Below are 20678 nucleotides of genomic sequence, written 5' to 3'. Positions count from 1 at the left end.
AATGTGATGACCTATTCCGAACGCGCTGTTGACTTCGATACGCCTGCTGGTACTCCTCCCAATCGAGCAGCACTGGTGCCAGGGAAACGGCTGGCACTGCGCTGCGAAGGGTCGAGATCTAAGCGTGTTTGAATTAACATAGTTTGAAACGCGACAACAGACACGATGCTACGCTGCAGCGAAAAGGGTCAAACAGAATGCTGCGTCACCGACGCAGTGTCAGGCACCAAGAGAAAAGTTTCAAAGTTGTCATGGCAACAGTGCCTCGTTTGCTATAGAGAGTAGACTTTTCAAATTTGACTTTCACGTTGCGTTAGCAACGGAGCATTCTGTTTAACCCTTATAAGACATCATGACTTCTGCGGCCATCTTCGTTTTCTTTGTCGAATCTACGGGAAAGGTGGGCGAGGAAATCCATTTCCATTAATTTTAAGACTGATTCATTCCGTGATATCGAACGCCTTTTGTTGTGACTTTAAAATTTATGATAGAAATGTAGAGGATCTGGAAATTTCCGTTTCGGAATACGTTGGTGGGTAATCGAATGGGTCTAGTAGCTGCCTGCTCACCAGCGTGAGTGGTCAAGGGGTCGAAAATTACATATATTAATGTCATTTTAATATTGATAACCATATGCTTCTCTTTTGCTCTTCTTCGTTGCAGACAACTACCGGTGCCCTACGCCAAACCAGGGATCAATGGAGGTACGGCTATTCCTTTGCCGGCGACCGTTATGGTCGCCCGGCGATGTCCACCGGATAAAGTGCGACCGTTACCACCGACCCCGAACCAGCAGACGGGTGAGTAGTTTTTGGACCGATTCGGTGGGTGAAATTAGATATTTAACATTTAATTTAGTTTGCCCAAACTGTAGTAGGGTGATTTATAATTTGAATGTGATGTACACACTGAAATGATTTTTAACCAATACAAATTTTTGTTGCTAACGTTTTATGACGATGAAAAAGCAACGATGAGTATTTTCAAAACGACAAACTTTTACTCGAAGCACATTTTTATTATTTATGTACTACATCACACCCTAATTCAAATTTCAACCAAAAACAACACGAAACCGATCCTCAGTTCTACCATGGAAGTATAATTTCTCATCCTTTATTCATACTCTCATATGTTTTCTCATAATTGGTACAAAACTCCCCGAACACCATTTGCGGGAACCGTCGAACTTAGTTTCGTTGAATAACAACCGAAAAAATTATCAAAACTCCCCCTTCCGTATCGTTTCCGCCCTTTTCAAGCGTATTTTACAATCTCACGTGTTTGTTCTTTCATTTCTCTTCGACCAGGACTCCATCCGGGGCTGCAAAAGCACACACTCGTTGGAAGCATCGGCAGCGGCGGCGCCGGTGGTGGTGGCGGTGGACTCAGCGCTGGAAGTGGAAACACCCCCCTCGATGGCAACAGCTGCCCTGGGAGTCCGCAGCATAATGGGACGGCGATAATAACGCAGATCCCGAAAGGCGGCAGCAGGTAAGCAAAACGATGATGAAACAATATGATGGTGGCCCGAGCAGCGGGATGTTGAGATATGTTATTCAGTGACATTTGTTCGAATTACCTTTTATTAAAACAAAACAACAATTTTCGTAACTTGTCGACAAGCTGAAACATCAAAGGCGGGAACTAATTTAGCTACCGTTCTGTTACACCTTCCAGATCGGGTAGAAGCTCCGAGTTTTCATTGCATCTGGGAGATAAACTAAGCAACCATGGTGTGGTTGCTGGTCTGAATTCTATAGGTACCGATACTCCCGTGCTTAGACGAGGGAAAATGTGTTGTCATTCGAGGCAAGTCTTAGCAGGCGTTTTTTTAAATATTTGTTGTGGGATCGCTTGGTGGAGTTGTTTCGATTAAACCATTGCACCGCCATTCTGTGCCACACCGCTCCTCAAGAGGGGAGCGAGATTGGTAGTAGTAGCCAGTGGAACCGGTGTGCATGTTGTTTATTTATTCTGGCAGTAAACTGCCGAGAGTTTTCACGTACCTACAGAGTGGGTACAACTGATTAAACGGCGCGCAGTCCCAACGGGGGCCATAATTTGAATTTACGGTTGCCTCCGTTGACTGCTTACTATGAAGTATGCTGGAAAAGTGTTGTTGGTAGGCTGAGAAGGTGGGCATTTACAACGGTCGAGTTAGGAGAGAAATGAACAAAGAAATTGGAAATTTATTTTTATGTTTGTTGATTTTCATAAAGTAATTTATCGAAGATCTAGTGCTTCTACTTTGTTCTGGCGGCTCAGAGGGCACGCACTGGTCTCATAAGCTACTTATCGTATGTTTGAGTTTCAATCAGGAAAGTTTCTTAATGTAGGCAGTATCGTAACACTAGCCATATAATGTCCTGTGCACTAAGAATCAACTGCGGAGTCCTGTCGAAATAAAAGGTCTATTTCTGCTACGGAGAGTAGTACCAAACCTTTGATTTTAGTCTCATTTTTAAATCACTCATGAACACTGATTTTTAATCATACCATTCTGCCATTATTTAGATAGCGGTTTTTGAGTAATTTCTCAAATTATTAATGTGTGTGGATGTTTAACGACTGTGAAGATTGATTTTCTGGTAACGAGTTTATTGACTGCTTAGCCGAAGCTCGTTACCAGAAAATCCAGAAAAATTTTATCGTGAATAAACATCTAAAGATTAAGATTATTTTCATTTCTCGGCAAACATGTGATTAGGGCGTAAAAGCCAGCTGTCAAAATCCACTTTGAAGGGCAAACTCCGGACAAACCATTATTCGCCAATCACAGATGTTGGTAGTAAAGAAAAGAGAAAAGTTTTCTCTTTCATAAACTACTGTGGACTGTGTTTGGTCAGTACGCCGTAATCGTATGTTTGTCGAGATACGTTCGAAAAGACAAGTCAGGTCTTCCTCGTATTGATGCAGGATCATAGTAGCCCAAGTAACAATTGAAGTTTTATAGCACACTACAAGTACAATCTAAGTTTTATGATTGGCTATAAAACTACCATAAAACGTCAATTGTTACTTGGGAGGTAAGTATAAACGAACTTTATTTCCAGTGAAATTTAAAACCAATGCTTTTTAAAATCATTAACAATTGATTGATAATTTTGCTACCTTACAATGAGTGTATTTCCATAAAAATACAGAGGCATTTTTTATGTAGTAAGTACAACACAATTGTAAAGTAGAGTGGGGTCGAGTAGGCCAGTTTTTTTGGCGAGCTCGTGTGATGGTATTTTTGCACTGATTTTGACAAACAAGCACTCGCTGGAAAGGTTATGCATCTGGAAACGTTTTGGTAGTAATGGTTTTATACCTGGCTAAATATTTTTGAAGCTAAATGAAATAAGTTGAAGGTACTTTTTGCGATGTTGTTAAAATCTGGAGGTACAATAGGTCACAATATTCGAGGTTAAATTAAACAATGCACAATTGTACACGCCTAGAAAACCACCGGTTCAACTTACGTGACGAATGAATAACCAATTTAAAGTCACGTAAATAAAACAATCAATCAATCAACCGGTTCAACTTTTATTTGAAGACTATTACTACTGCAGATTATTTAAAAATTAAATTGATATCATTCAGGTAAGAAAATTATAAGTGGCAAATGATGTGAAAAATCATGAAACCGCGAAAGGAAATATTGAAAAAATATGTTATTTCGGCAGCAGCGTCTGGCTTTGTACTTACGAATGACTTCTTCGGTGTCCTCGTCGTCGCCAGAGTGTGGAATTGAAACTGTGCATTCCGGCTCACTTGGTTGTTTACCTGTGAGACAATCAATACTAACCTATAGTGCCCCCAAACGGCAGACCTATCGTACCCCAAGCGTACATTTCATGTTGATGCCAGTATTTTTTTCAAAAACGAAAATATCGTAAAACCAACACAATACTCGTATTCATCATTAATTTTGACGTAAGAAAAAACTCTTGACAATTTATTACATCGATTAAATGTACTGTATTGAGGGCGAAAGACGATGCGTTTTCGCGGAACAACACGAAAAATAATATATAAACGACGCCGCAACTAACACAGCTGACCCACGGTAACAGCCCAAATGACAGTCGTGTGTCTAAATCTAATTCACACAAGATAAGCGACCTCTGCAATAAATACTCCATTGGAATTATGTACGTTTGATTGTTTGCTCTGTCACTCCACATCTCTAGGTGGATGCGACCAGTATTTGGTAATTAGATGGGTTTTCAAGGAAATCTTTCGGCATTAATGAGTTTCACCATTTTGAAATCTTAGTTGTCAAACCAAAAAAATCGTATCAAAATCAACCCAGCATCATACAAAATAATATTGTAAATCTACAAAAGAGGTGTAAAATAACATGCTGCTATAATGTTGAGAGAATTTTTCCTCGTTAGTGCTGCTTCGGTTACGCATATACCGGACCGTGCTCCAAAGGGTGTTCATAGATGTTTCTCTCGTTAGTCCGTCATCGAACCAGTATCAGTAATTACGTTTCTTGGTTTTTATCAAACTCTTCATTCGCGGTCCTCACATCTCGTACTGTCGATAGATAAACCAGTAACCCGTCGTCCGGGAAAGTTTTATATGCAGTGGCCTTCTCCGCCTACGCATCTGTCCCACAATAGGTTGGAAGGCCGTTCGCAAGAGCTCGCGTCTGGCGCGCGTTTAGTCTAGGCTTGAATCGTGGTATCGAGAATCTAGGCAGCCCCAGGAACCCGTACTCTTCCACCGGAGGAAGCTCTATTGTTGACTTGATTTTGGCTGATATCGCGGAGATGTCGCTCTTTCAATCAATATTTCGTATCATAGGGAATCAGAATATACTGGCTCAAGTGGTACGTTCCCCTTACGCAGTCGGGGATTTGTGCCTTGTCGTGTTTTCTCATCATTTCCTGGTCGGAAAAGAAAGGGAAGGTTTAGTGAGAAAGTAGAATTGGAAGGGTGAGGAAAATGACAGAACAGAAACAAACAGCAGGTAAGCTAAACTCATAAGTAGTTCAAATCGCCTGCAAGAAAGTCTAAAGCTCTGTATCACACTGGGTTAAAAACTCTAGTATGTTACTAGGATTCAGTCGCCCAAACACAATTGCGTCTACGTAAGGAAAACCGAAAATTCGAAGTCGCAATTACGTTACTGCTGAGCAGGTGCATATCAGATGATATGAGGTTTCGCAGTCGGATTCTCAAAGATCACACGAAAATGACTCAGCGCGCTCAATAGTAGCCATGCGATAATAGAATTTGCAGTGGTCGATTGAAGCCCTTATCAGCATGCCACAGTATTGTTCCGAAAAGTGTAGAAGGGGTTTCGAAATCAGTGGGTATGGTTTACCCAAAAAGTTTTTATTTGGCGACACGTTTGTAGATTTCTCCAATAATTGCGGTGCTTAGACGGTATTGTTTTCTACAACTTGTCGAAATTGACAGGGCGGGCTCAGAATCAACGAATTCAATCGCAGCACCTGCCCCAGCCTATTCATTTCTTGTAATACCGGAATGTCCGGCTACCTATACAAGACAGATAGTATTGGCAATGCTTAGTTCTACGATTTAGGTCCACTAACAGGGACCGTGATTTGTCTGACCTTGATTGCAGCCTGACTATCGGAGCAGAAGTTTATAACTTTGCCGGACAAGCTCTGTTGAAGGGCCGATTGTACCTCACGCATAATCGCGAAGATTTCTGCTTGGAATACAGTACAGTAGCGAGCGAGTGAGACAGTTCCAATCTCATTTCACTCATTTCACAACAGTAGACACCCGCTCATCCCTTCATCAGAGAACCGTCAGTGTAACAGACAACTTGCGTTTGTTGTCGTCTCTCTATATATCCAGACAACGCCATGAGCTCTATCCTTCGCAGATGGTCAGACCGTCATCACTTTTCCTCTCTACCACTACATAAAGCAGCCGTTCAACAGTATTGGACGTAGAATTGTCGTGTAAATCCAACAGATGTAGTTGGGTTTGAGACCTAGGTCTGAGTTCGTCTGCACTGTCCGATGGTCATACACGCTTTCTTGTCTCTCAACTTAATGTGAGCAGACCAGTTCAGGTTGGAATCCAATATAATTCCAATATAATTAATTGAATTTTGTAATGATTCGGGGAGATTAATTAGAGTTAGGTTTATGTGGTAGTAGAGTTGGGCATTTTCAACGAGATTATGTAATATAATAGTTAAAACTAGAAGAGACAGGAACAGCCAAATATTTCCGGAAGATATTTTAGGGGGAAAGGTTATACTTCTGAGTATAAGAGTCAGGGAAGGGAGGGTGGACAAAGATGACAGGGGGAGAAAATTATAAACATTCAGTTTCAGGCATCGGGAGATCAACGGCATAGATTATAGACTCGGGCGGCTTTCATCAGGAAGAATCATGTACTGGGACGCTGGGTAGTCCTCCTCAAGACGGCAGAGATTTCTCCACACGATTTCGTAGTACGGCTCAGCTGTGGATCGGCAACACTTCGAGTTGCGCGTGTGATCTTCGTGCTGTAGGTCCCGTTTTTGTTGGCTCATTCGACAGAGATGTTTTGTGTCGCCTTGGAGTCGCATCAAACCATCGTGGGTGTATGGTACAGGTGGAAGAGGGCGCTTCTGAGAAAGAGAAGAAATAAGAAGGGGCGGTTAAATTTTTATATTGATGGTTTTTACGAAGGTGTATACGAGGGACATATAGAGGAGATCGCGGCTTGCCAGCACATCTCGAACCAGGACGTTGGTTGGTCTTCCTCGGGTCCGCAGGCTATCCATTAGCCGAGACCAGGCGGAACTGTACTCGGTGCACGCCCAGATAATGTACTCGATGTCGTGATAGCCGTCGCCACAAGCGCAGATACCACTATCCACGAGCCCAATACGCCAGAGATGTGCATCCAGCGTGTAATGGTTTGCCATGAGTCGGGACATCACACGAATGAAGTCACGACCCACATCCATCCCCTTGAACCAAGGATTTGTCGATACCTTGGGGACTATCGAATGTAGCCACCTTCCTAGTTCCCCACTGCTTCATGAAGTTTGTCAACTTTCTAGGGTTCTCTGATGAGTAATACTGTAAAAATCGCTAAAGCAAATTGGCCTTCATAAACGTCACCTTCTAGGGCACACACCAAGGTAATCTGGAAAGATTTGTCAGATAAAGCCTTCTCCCTACTACTCTCCCGTATTCTCCCCAAAAAATCCGAGGAGTGCTTTCCATGTTTCATCGAGCGAATAGCGACAATGGAACTGAGGCTATCGGAAACGATGAAGTAATGGTCTGCGGGTAAATTGTCAATGACCCCAAGGGTATACTGAATAGCAACTAGTTCTGCGGCGCAAACTGAATCAGGGTCACTGAGTTTGTAGGAGGCGGTGAACTTTTAAATTATCGAAGCCAGTGGACCCTTCGAGATTTGATCCGTCAGTATAAAACATCTTAGAACAGTCGACTTCTCGGAATTTATTATAAAAAATATTTGGAACCACTTGTGGGCGTATTTGGTTCGGAATTCCACTAATCTCGTCTTTCATGGATGTGTCGAAAAAAACAGTAGATTCAGAAGTATTTATGAAATGCACACGGTTGGGATTGTAAGAAGAAGGATTAATATTCTGCGCCATGTAATCAAAGTACAGGGACATAAAACGGGTCTGAGAATTGAGCTCAACAAGCCTTTCGAAATTTTCAACCACCACAGGGTTCAAGATATCGCATCGAATGAGTAATCGATATGAGAGTTCCCAAAATTGATTTTTCAACGAGAGAACGTCTGACTGGACTTCGAGACTCATCGTATGGGTCGACTGCATGCACCCTAAGGCGATACGTAAACAACGATACTGAATTCTTTCGAGTTTGATAAAGTGTATGTTCGCGGCGGATTACCGACAGTATCGTTGTTTGATAAACCTAATTAGGTCTCCTGGGTGGGTACCCAGGACCATGTTCCGGTTATTGTACGAAGAAAGTTGATCCTTTGTTGGCATTTCTGTTTCAGATACCTAATGTGGCATCCCCAAGTACCTTTCGAGTCGCACTAGACCCCTAGATATTTTACTGTGAAGACCTGAGCTATAGTTTGACCCATTAATAGAAGCTGTAATTGTGCTTGTTCACGCTTCCTAGAAAATACAACTAGCTCAGTTTTCTCCGTGGAGAATTCGATACCCAGCTTAATAGCCCATGCAGACAAATTGCCCAAGGTATCTTGCAATGGTCCTTGCAGATCGACAGCTTTAGGTCCTGTAATAGAGAGCACACCGTCATCAGCAAGCTGCTTTAGCGTGCAGGAATTAACAAGACATTCGTCAAAGTCACTCACGTAAAAATTATAGAGAAGGGGTCTTAGACATGAGCCCTGGGGAAGACCCATGTAACTAATTCGTGATGTCGATAAATCACCATGCGAAAAATGCATGTTTAAAGTCGCTGAAAGATCATGCTGGTGCAGCTTCCCTGGAAGAATGTTGATAGGAACTGAATCAAAAGCCGCCTTAATATCTAGGAACACGGATGTCATCTGCTCTTTGCTATCATAGGCCATTTGAATTTCGGTTGAGAGCAACGAAAGACAATCGTTCGTCCCTTTGCCTTTGCCAAAACCAAATTGTGTATCTGACAGTAAGCCATTTGCTTCGACCCAATTGTCGAGGCGGGATAGCATCATTTGCAATCGGTCGATACGAATTGTGGTCGGAGGCTGGTTTTCCTGGTTTTTGATGGCGATGACTTTCACTTGCCTCCAATCGTGTAGTACAATGTTCGCCTCAAGAAACTGATTAAATAAGTTCAACAAGCGTCTCTTGGCAGAGTCTGGTAGATTTTTCAACAAGTTGAAATTGATTTTGTCTGGCCCTGGAGCTTTATTGTTACACGGCAAAAGAGCCCCACAGTCGAAAAAGGTGTTTCGTTCGCGTTATCGTAAGGGGACGCGGCGCGGTAGATCTTCTGTGCCTGTGAGGAATCCGAACAAACCTTCTTCGTTAAATCGAATATCCAACGGTTTAGATATTCCACGCACTCGTTGGTACTATTTCGGTTTTGCAAACGCCGGGCCGTGCTCCGAAGAGTGCTCATCCATGTTTCTCTCGTTAATCCGTCAACGAACCGGCGCCAGTAACTACGTTTCTTGGCTTTCATCCAACTCTTCATTCGCATTTCTAACGTCACGTATTGTCGATAGCTAGCGGGTAACTCGTCGTCCCGGAAGGTCTTATATGCGGCGGCCTTCTCCGCGTACACGTCTGAGCACTCTTTGTCCCACCACGGATTAGGGGAGCGTTTTTGTATGTCCGTGCCTGGTACTTGTTTCGTTTCAGCTTGAATCGCGGTGTCGAATATCATGTCGGTCAAAAACTTGAATTCTTGCTCCGGAGGAGGTACCTGTGTCGAGAAGTTAGTTGCGGATATCGCGGTAATCCAATCAATATTTTGATGGCCTTGAGCTATTGGCGGTCGAGACTACGATCGGCAGAAGGGCGCTACTGTGGGGATCAGGGATTACCTTCCACGCGCAATCAAACTGTAGCGAAGTCGAGCGGAGGGATAAATCTAATGCGCTTGGGCGCGCTGGTGGTTGACGAATCCGTGTTCAGAATTGTAATATTGAAGTTATCGCAAATGTCCTGAATTAAAAAAGAACGGTTTTCATCATAATGACAACCCCATGGCACACCATGAGAATAAATGCCTTCTAAAACTAGCTAGGAAAATGCCTTTGGTAGTTACTTGACAAGCGACAAATTCAATGACTGTTACTGTTAGTAATGTGAATGCATCGCATCTTAGGTTATTTATTAAAAAATTTAAAGGATTTATTTTTGGGATGATACTTCTGCAACTCCGCTGAAAAGCAGTGAACAAATTCGTGACCTCGTTCGATAAGTTAGCCATCGAAGGAAACAATCGCTGAAAGAACGGGGTATTCACATTTCTTACTGTAGGTAAAAAAGCCACAATATCCGAGGGTTTGATAGTTCCAGTGCCGCGGACATTCTCGAATTGAAACAAAGGAACCTTTGGAATTTCTGGTGTTTCGGAAAGTGCTGGGAGCTTCTTCTCTGATTAATCCTATTAAGACAGATGTTTTCTGTTTAATTCCACTATAGAAATAATAATGAAAAACTGTTGCTTTTCACTATAAATCAGATACTAGTATTTCAACGTATAATCTTCTTCAGTGTTCAATATTAGTCTAAAATCTATACCGAAAAGTTGATAAGAGATCGCCTTGTTTCAAAAAGTGCTCATTCTACATGAGCTGCGAAAGGGGAATGTTAGCCTATGTGTACGCAGCAGAGGCGAATCGCCGGCAAGGTTCAAATCGCTTCATAGGATTCCCGATCCGAATCACAAGACAGTTATCAGCACACTGCCCTTATTAGGACGAAAACATAATGCAAAAAGAATTGAATTATAAACCAGTGAACAATAACATTAAAAGAAATGACGTAATGCATGTGTGACCTGAAAAATGGTGCTCGCTAGTCATGCTGCATTTTCAAAGTAACGGTGGTCGTGTCTTGCACACTCTCTAATTTTTTTATTCGTGGACTTGATTTTAATTCGAATTATTTATGTCAATTCAGATGTGTATTCTAAAGCTGTTAACTTGCTATAAATTAACAATTGAATTTTGATCAGAATTTTGAAAATCAGCGGAGCGTTATTATAAGATATGCAAGCTTGAACTGTTGACGTAGGACTACACTACTAAATTTCACAAGCGTTTTATAGCGAATTTTTGCCACATTCAACTTTTTTCATTGCCAATCAAAATAGTATTTATCAGCGCTATCCAACTAGCCCGAAGAATAAAAATTTCAAAATTTCGATCGAGATTGATTTTCACTAATTTCATACATCGAACCAATGATTTTCAAATTCAACGAATCACGCATCAAATCCAACGCCAACATCAAAGGTTCTTTTCAGATCCACCATAATTGCCATAAAGAACAATTGAAAAGTTTACCATTTAAACGTGATTCCGTTGAATATTTTTAGATTTCAATTAACAGGCCGAAGTGCAGTCACGGCATTCTGGTTATATCACAGACATTACCACCCCATCTTTTTAAAATTCGTTTTTACTTCCGGGCATATCATTTAATCTTCTCAGATTTAGCAGTACCAATTTACACAAACTTAGTCCTAACGCTTCCATAGTCTTTCAGTAAGAGTTTCAGTTCAGATATAACAGGTTGAAGAGTGTGGTAACACAGTAAATTCTATTATGATATGAGGATGACTATTTGGATTTGTAGGTCATCAATGGTAAATCAAATTCGTTGTAACCACATGGACGACGTAAGACGGTTAAAACTTTACTTCCATTGTTTGCTAATAAATTGCTATTGCTATCGGAAAAAAAAATTCGATCTGTTTTTCGGTTCAGAAATTATAGGTTGGTTATTAATGCACTTACAGATTTCCCAAGCAGTGGTGACGCTAGGGGAGGCAAAGAGGGCAACATACCTGACGACATACCCAAGCCATCACAGCCGCGTAAATTTCGCAGTGTCAATTATGCATAGTTCTCCAAACAACTGTTGCATTTCGTGGTTCATACGCCGTCTTCCATTGGTGAACCCACCCATTGAATATTTTGTAGATGGTTTGCTTCGTGCGGTAGCGTACCGAGCCCTACCGGAAGTCATCTCCGAATTTATCTGCTTACCAGTTATACAAAGTACACAAACTCATCGACCACCTCGACGACATCGTCACCATAAATCGATGTTATCGGTGGCATGTGTTATGTTTCTTTCTTCGAACCTCTTGCTGACATGCATTCTGTTTTTGGCGTATTTATTGGCAACCAATCGTGTCAGTATGTCCGGGAAGCCATATAAACAGCTGATGAGTGTGCGTTTACTATTTCTGACTCTTCTGTGAGGCTTGCACCAGTGAAATTTTCTTGATATTGCTCCAATAACTGACTTACATCTTTCTCTTTCGTGGGTCTCGCTTTGCGTGGGCTGTGAACGTTGATGATACGGTAGTTGCAGAAACGGCATTTGCTTCTCACTACACCCATTCTCTCGCTGTTACTTGATCAAGCGTGGGCGAATCTCTTCGAGCAATATAAAGCCTAAAGGTCCATCGGCCCATCGAGATTAAAGCCCCAATAAACAATACAATACCATAAAGTCCAGGTCGTGTGTTGGGCCGCGCTCTGGTAGAATATGATTGCTGGATGCCTGCTTTTTACACCTTCTGTCCCGCCAAACAAAGTTCCTGCAATGCTACGATCCCGAAGTTGCGAGTTTACAGCCCGTCGTGCAGAATGCAGTCGATCCCCTGAAAGCCAAGCGGCATAAAGTTCCAAACTTCCAATTGAACATTCCTTTGTTTTGATGTGTGTCTTTTTTCCTTTCTTAAGGATTTTTATGAACCTGTCCACTGGAAAACAGACAGAGAAAGAATGACCGGAACGGTGAGAATGAAGAAACAGTGAAAATTCACCTTTTTATTGGAAACACCGAGAAAAGACATGTCCTCAAGCAGGAATCGAACCTGCGATCTCCCAGTCTCCAGTTGGGTGTGATAACCACTCCACCATCGAGGAACTGTGATGATGTCATCACATATTCCCAACAGTATCGTGATCACCGCCACAGCCTCCAATACCTCCTAATTGACCTATCGACCCCCAATAACTCCTATAAGCAGATTGTCACCTGTCCCTCTCATCGATCGGGCCAAATCTCTCTCGTTATCTATTTTAGGTCCAGTGGACTGCGCTCAAGGCTTGAGATATTTATGATCACTGTTTGCCCCCTTAGCTAACTCAGCCGTTGCCAGACTTTGGCAGTGGGTAGACTTATTGAGGGGCATGTTTAAGTCTGCCCTCAAAGCCTATCGGCAGATGCTAACGACAGATTCAGCCGTTGATGGAATATATATATTTCTTGTTTTGACGTGAGTCTTTGTTTTTTTCCTTTTTCAACGATTTTTATGAATATGTCCACTGGAAAACAGACAGAATGACCGGAACGGTGAGAATGAAGAAACGGTACAAATTCTGGATTTGTCTGCATAGCTCTATCCACTGCCATAGTCTTGCGGCGAAAAAAGAAAATAGGAAGACTCACGTCAAAACAAGGAATGTTATTATGATGTTTACGACGGGCCATTCTTCTCGCTTTAGTAGATTCTTGTCTCATTCTCCTTTGCGACAAACTGATGAGCATTAGCACCACAAGATACCCCCAAATGCTTGAAAAATCTTCAAAACTGCAACATTCCCTTCGCTGAAAATGTAAGCGGAAGTGAAAGATGCGATTTCGACTGATAAAACATCTCCAGGAAAAATCGTTGTTGTTTTCCGTGAATAAGCCAACACAAAATTTCAAGCATCTTACTTTTCGAAAGATTTTTTTTTGAATTCCAAATATATGCGCATTTTGTCTTTTGTGGAAAACCCAGGATGCACGAAAATTGAACAGTTACGCAGGTTTAGTTCTGTAACTTATAATTCTAATAGTCAGCTTCTTTGGAAATTTTGTAGAAACGTTCTTGAGGGAAGGTTTATTAGGAAAGAACCAAAAAAACGAAATTTCAGACCCACTCAAGTATAGAACCCCGTTGAGAAATAACGGACATATTCCGATACCTTTTTCCTCATTCCTACGAACTTTATAGGTTAGGAAATGGTTGGATTTAGCTAAATGGTTGGATTTAGCTAAATAGTACGATTGAAAGAATTTTAGTGTATAATACGAATCTTATACTGGTTTGAAAATTTTAGTTCCACATTTCACTGCATAGAGGGCTCCAACAGCTACTTTTCAACAGAGAGAGATAGAAATTTGGTGTCTTCTACTTATTTGTATAAAAGGCATTTTTCAGTAACTTTTTGTAGCACACCCATAGGCTATTCTTTCTTTTAAAAGTTGGTGATGGCGCTTTCTATATGATAAAATGTGGAATTAAAATATTTGTAGGCAACCATACTATGTATAAAAATTCTTCCAAACGTATTATTTAGCTAAACCCATTTTTTTTGAAGCCAAATATAGTTCGTTAGTACCGCTTACTGATTCACTACCAGACGCTGCAAGGTCCCGTGCAAAAGTGACTCAGGTATCACTTCGTTAAAAGTGTATGAACTTCTACTTACAAAGCTGGATTAACTTTCATTCTTCAACAAAGTTGTAGGCAATTATATTATCCTTCTTATTTTTACTGATAATCTGATGCATAAAATGCCTCCTGACAGTACAAATGCAAGTTAGTTGGTTTTCTCCGTGTAAATTGTCGAAAGATCTTATAAAAATTCAAGCAGGTTAGACCGATAGCTAGACTTCTTCGATTTGGTTCAAATTTGAAGCAGACGTCCTTCAAAATTCGTTTTTTTTGCTGAGGCGTCTAGTGTACGTGTGTGTCAAATAAATTCACTGAAACTTCTCAGATATGGCAGAACCGATTTGCACACACTCAGTTATAACGGTACAACGCTCCCATTGTTCTTCTGGTAAGAGCTCCGCTTCCGAAGTTATAGGTTGAACTACATCACTCTTCAACGCAGTAAGTTCTAATTCGATATCAAGTCGATTTCTAGTCCCACCAGGAGTACTTGTTCCAAATGTGAAGCAAATCGGACAAGTCTAGCTACCGGACCAACGTGCCTGAAGCTTGTATGAGATTTTTCGACAATTTACATGGAGAAAAGCCACTAGCTCACATTTTCGCCGCTAGGTGGCACTGTTCGCATCGTTTTATCACTGTAAAAAAAATAAGAAAGGCAATTTAATTGTCTACAAATTTGTCGAAGACTGCTAGCAAATCCGGCTTTGTTAAAAGAAGTTATTAAACTTTCAACGAAGTGATGTCTAAGTCAGTTTTGCATGGGGCCTAGCTGTGCAGTATTCGATTCACACGAACTAAACATTTTTTGTGAAATAATCGTTGAGTACAAGTCAATAGTATGTTCAGAAGAATTGTAGTAAATAATAGGAGTCATGTTCTGGTTAGAAAATTTTAGTTCCGCATTGTACCGCGTAGAGGGCGCCAACACTAACTTTTCAACGGAGAGAGATAGAAATTAGGTGTCTTCCACAAAGTTGTAGAACAGACATTTTGCAATAACTCTCCCGAACATCTCGATATTCTATCTCTCTTCTATGAAAAGTTAATGTTGGTGCCCTCTATGCGGTCACAGTTGGAACTAAAATTTTCTAACCAAAACATAACTCGTATTATGTGGTATAATTCTTCTGAACATACTATTGAGCTAAACCTAACGGTTATTTCACAAAACTGTACAGTTCGTGGGAATCGAGTACTGATACATAACCATGCACTGCTAGGCCCCATGGAAAATTGCATGAAAATTTTATTAACTTCTTTTAATAAAGCCGGATTGACTAGCAGTCTAAAACAAAGTTGTAGACAATTAAATTATCTTTCTTATTTTCACTTGCAGTGATAATACGATGCATACTTTTTATTTATTTATTTATTCATTTATTTCGTCAATCGATGTAGACTAAAGATTGCCTTAATTACTAATTTGTATATTTCGTGAATTTAGCGTAAATGAAGCAATTTCGGCTTTTACAAAATCATCCTCTTACGCGTTAGAATTTCTTTTGTGTATAAAATATTGTATCCCGATCAGAAACACATAACAAAAATATTTCAAAAACATATCTCGCGTTGTCACTTGTTATAATTTTCTGTTATTTTAACTACTAACGAGACCTAATTTATAACACAATGTGTTATGAAAATTGCATTCTGTTTTAAACTTGTTATTTCATTCTGATCGGGATTAGTTTCAGTTTAGACATTGTAAAATCAATTGAGTCGCAATAGTGATTATAAATAGACATCATTCGATTTATGGGGCTATATTTTGCATAGTTTGTGCGAAAAGGAGTTATTGAAAATATACACCGGATTCTGTTTTTGCACGCACTTTTTTGCACGACTTTTTTTGCACGGTTTTGCAAAATAATACGATTTTTATGTATAAAATACTTATTTCGATATACAAGTTTAATGATTTGATCATCCCGTGAAAAAAACCGTGCAAAAAAATCCGTGTTATTTCGAGAAACCGAGAAAAAAATTAATAGGCATTTAGTAACGGCAGCTGAAAATAAATGGCATTGGATATTTGCAATGCAAATGGGGATGATCTGCCAATGTGTAAAAATCACGTATTTTTCAATTTTAGGAAATGAGTTGTTATTCAAAATTCATGTTATGGTAGTTGAAAATCAATAATGTTGGGCAATGGTTTATATAGGATTGTATGCTTTTTAGATATCATCAAATAATATTCCGATTCATATATCACATCGCATTGGCAATGAAGCAATTGGTATATGGCCAAGTTTCCCCGGGTAGTGCCACTACACAAAGTATATTAATTTTGCTTGTTCCGTTTGATAAGCTAGAAACTGATAGCGGAGATTTTAATATTCAGAGATACGCAATACGTATTGATTGGTCTGAGTAGATAACGACTGATGTTTCTTTTTACCAACCAATTAGTGATCTCTGATTAAATAGAGCTTTCAAAGAGTTAGGGACAGGCACAAGTCTATTTTTTTTACTGAGATGGGACAAGTTGGTGCTGGACCTGTGGCCTTCGTCTGGTATGATCCATTCTCGTTGGTACGGATGTGTTCATGTTCATGGTTTGTGGATGAGTGGTCCTACTTACAAGTGAATTGATCACTTCGCTTGGGTGGAGATATATGTGAATTCTGCTAGCTGTCGAGCTTGGGTATGTTAGCTGGTTCCAAGAAGATGTGCAGGACTGGCACCTACGAGAATGTTGATTGTTTCACTCGAGCTTTGGTTCTTGGAAATAACAAATCGCTTCCTCGGTGTGATATGGTGTGGTGTCGAGTTGAATGCTCAGTGGTATAAATGTGCATTCGGTTCGAGCAGATTGAGTCGTTTGGAGGATTGGTGGTCTCCCAAAGCAGATGCAAATAACTCTGAAGTATCCAATAAAGGGAGATTGTATCTGTGGAACTGAAAAATATTGTCACTACTCTAGCTTATTGGTACATCATAACAACTACCAATATCGACTATTTAGAACAGAAATTTTCAAATTCTGTTATAAGATCGAGAAGAAATATAGCACAATTGTAGTGAATAAAGTATTTGCGAATAAGGGCCAATACTGCTGGCATCTTTTATCATATTTATTAATAGTCGATTGATCCGCTTCAGACCTAGGAGACGAAAGAAAAGAATAGGAACAAGACAAAAGGCGGTTCCAATTCTAAATTGGTTTAATATAGATACAGACGACTCAAACGCACTGACAGGAGAAAAATTTTCAGAATTAGACAAATTAGAGGACATCACACTTTTTGAGACACACATGCACAAAACTTTATCGTCCTCCTAAAGATCGGTGTTTAATTGGCAGATAGTCGCCATTTCGTACGATTTTGCAAAGTTTGCCTCGCGGGACGGACCGATATCAACCCGGGCACAGGTTGCAGTCGTTAAAAAAAACTAGATTCGCTAAGTGTAAAGTAGCGAATTTTCAGCTTTTCAGGAAAGAATTTTTCATCAAAATGCAGTTTTGGAAATTTTAATTGCAAAGAAAGGGTCTGTCAACATTGCAAAATGACAATTGCTGCCTCTTATCAGGAAAGAGTATTTAATTAAGTAAAAGCCAAGCAATAGGCCGTTGAAAATTGACAATTTCTGACATTTCAATTGCGCAAGAGAGTCTTTGTATCAAAATGATTTTTTTTACTTTTCATGAAAATTCTTTTAATGAAAAGATAACAATTTACATGAAAAAATCGCAAAAAATGACAATTTTAATATTGTTGTCCCAGAATCGAACAATGTTTCTTACCAAACTGTATATGATCGCATACTGTTCGAAAGATCTAGTTCTCTTCGTTCAAAAAATGTTACAAAACCGAAAATCGGCTGAAAATGACAACGTAGCTAATTTTGTTAGTGGCAAAGGTCCCAAAAAAATGTTTTTTTGCTTCAAAATTTCGTGTGTACATTACTTTGTATCGCATTTGCTATACTAGTTCATTTTAAAAATTTAAAATCGCTGTAGCACAGTGTAATCTACAAAAAGTTAACAAATTCTAAATAGTTGAAACATTTTACCATTTTAACTATTGCTTTTCAACGGACAATAACTTCTTTTAACAAATAAAAAAATTACATCTTTCTTAAAAAACCTCCTCGAAAAATTAAAAAACTTCTACTGGGCACATTGACAGCCCCCTTGTGCATTTAAAATGTCCAACAGTATTCATTGTTAAATACGATAACCAAATGGCTGTTAATAAAAAAATTCAGATTTTTTTTACACGGTTTCTCAAAATAGTACGGATTTTTTTTTTGCACGGTTTCTCAAAATAACACGGATTTTTTTTGCACGGTTTTTCGAAATAGCACGGATTTTTTTTACACGGTTTTTTGCACGGAACGCATCCCCCGTGCAAAAAAAGAATTTGGTGTACTTCGATTTCGTAGCTGTCGTGAAGGTGCATAAAAGTTCAATTTGGATAAAATTTCAGCTGAATCGATACGATGCGAAACGATATTATTAATGAACGAGAGCATTGCAAATTCGCGACGCTCCTTTAATGTTTGAATATTGATAAGCAAGCAGCGTGCTTCATAAGATGGCAGAGGGAATGCTGTCCATCCTAATTTACGAAGGGCAAATAATAAAAACTGTTTTTGTACCGATTCTATTCGTTCTTCATGTCTGCTTGAAAAAGGTCACCAAATAATACTGCAATATTCCAATATCGACCTAACATATGCAATATATATGTTTTTATTGTATAAGGATCTTCAAAATGATAGCTAAAGCGTGTTATAAAACTGAGCATGTTGTTAGCTTTGTATAATTGTGTTATAATGATCAATAAAATTTAACTTTGAATCTAATATAACACCTAAATCCCTAATTCTTTCACATTTTACTACAGTCTGATTTCCTAAGGTAATCTCAACATTCGGTGTTTGTCGTTTTCGACTAAAGGTTATTGAATTACACTTTTTCACGTTCAGTTGTAAGAGGCTTTTTTGACACCACATGTGGAAAATTTGTATTTCGTTTTAAAATGTATTAATATCCTCGACATTTCTTATCTCCAAATAAAGTTTCATATCGTCCGCATAAATTAGTATTTTCAGTTTTTTGAGAATGAAGAAGATATCGTTCACGTATAAAATAAACAATAGAGAGCCTAAATGAGAGCCTTATGGAACTCCTGAGGTGACTTTAATTGGATTAGATTCCTTTCCTTTAAATTTAGTTATTTGCTGACGTTCGGAGAGATATGATTCTAACTATGTAAGTAGCCCAGGCTCAATGGCGATCTTTGTCAATTTATTAAGTAACATTGGGATGTCAATGCGATCAAATGCTTTACTAAAGTCTGTATAAAGTGCCTCCACGTAGTTTGCATTATCCATTGCAATCAGTGTATAATTAATAAATTCTAGTAAGTTTGTTGAGGTTGAACGACCTTTGAAGAAGCCATGCTGGAGGTTGGAAATTCTGTTTTTTATTTGAAGAAATATTTTTTCGTTAATGATTGATTCGAAAAGTTTTGGAATACAGGAGATTATGGCTATCCTACGTACGTCAGATTTTTTGCCAGATTTATATATAGGCACTAAAAAAGATTTTTTCCATATTTTAGGGAACTGTCCCGATTGCAATGGCATATTAAACAGCCAGAACAAGTTAACTCGGTTGCTAGGTTTTTCATAAATAATGGTGGGATTCCATCAGGGCCAGAATCTTTTGATACATCTAAATGTTTTAGAGAATTGAAAATGTCTTCCACTATGACATGATTGACACTAATATCCAAAGGAAAATCGGGAAGAAAAGCGAAGTAATCGCGATCACGGTCTTGTTCAGAAAAAGTCGTATATATTTCTTGGAAGAATGTTGCAAATAGGTTGCAGATTTCTCCCGAGCTATCACGTACGTTGTCATCCAAGTGCATTGTTGATGGGAAATTGTCTGATTTTAATTTAGTTTTGACGTAGTTGAAAAAATTCTTTGGACAAGATTTGATCTGCTGTTCCGTTTTTGAGTTATAATCCGCAAGTGCAGAATCTATGGCCATATTTAGTTTATCGCGAATGTCGAAACATTTTTCCAAGTGCTCATTATTTTGGTTTTTCTTATATAGCTTATGGGCTTTTTGCTTCCTATTTTTCAAACTCTTAATTTGTCTATAATACCAAACGGGATACTTCGAGTTGTCGTGTCGTCTTTTCTTCTTAATAGGCACCTCTTCATGAATTATCTTGAAAATATTTTTATAAAATATGTCCACAGCGGTTACAATATTTCCCTCATTTCTGAGGGTATTTTGCCAGTCGACAATACTTAGCTTCCGCCTGATGTTGTCATAGTTGGCTTTATGGTATTCAAAGACTTCCTCAAAGTCACAACCGCTGGGTTTTTGAGTTTCATGAATGAATAAGGAAAATTCAATAGCAGTATGGAATGCTTCATTTTTCCACAAAGGAGTTAGATTCAGATACACAGAAGTCTTCCTGAATGTTTGTAAATAAAAGATCAAGATAGCACCTGTCGATTTTTTACGTGATTTATTTGATTTAGTCTTATGCTAGCAGTTTTGTAGAAAATATAGTGCAATGTTTCGTTTTCTCCCACACACCAAAAAATTATGAATTTTATCATTGACGTAATTG

At 39.4% G+C, this 20678-nt stretch overlaps 1 protein-coding gene and 1 non-coding gene across 2 annotated transcripts in view; one reads left to right on the top strand and one right to left on the bottom strand.

Annotated features, from left to right (window-relative positions):
- Window positions 1-20678, top strand: part of LOC131679484 (protein sickie-like) — a 259274-nt gene that overhangs the window by 235361 nt on the left and 3235 nt on the right. Inside the window, exons 3-4 of the mRNA XM_058960218.1 lie at window positions 664-800; window positions 1311-1494. Coding sequence (XP_058816201.1) covers window positions 664-800; window positions 1311-1494 — 321 coding nt within the window. The remainder of the gene's footprint in view (window positions 1-663; window positions 801-1310; window positions 1495-20678) is intronic.
- Window positions 12480-12552, bottom strand: Trnas-gga (transfer RNA serine (anticodon GGA)). Its single transcript has one exon. It is a non-coding gene; the product is annotated as a tRNA-Ser (tRNA).

This window comes from Topomyia yanbarensis, chromosome 2 (assembly GCF_030247195.1).
Source record: "Topomyia yanbarensis strain Yona2022 chromosome 2, ASM3024719v1, whole genome shotgun sequence".
Classification (NCBI taxonomy): domain Eukaryota; kingdom Metazoa; phylum Arthropoda; class Insecta; order Diptera; family Culicidae; genus Topomyia; species Topomyia yanbarensis.
Note: the sequence above shows the minus strand (reverse complement) of the source record. Positions and strands in the feature narration are given on the sequence as shown.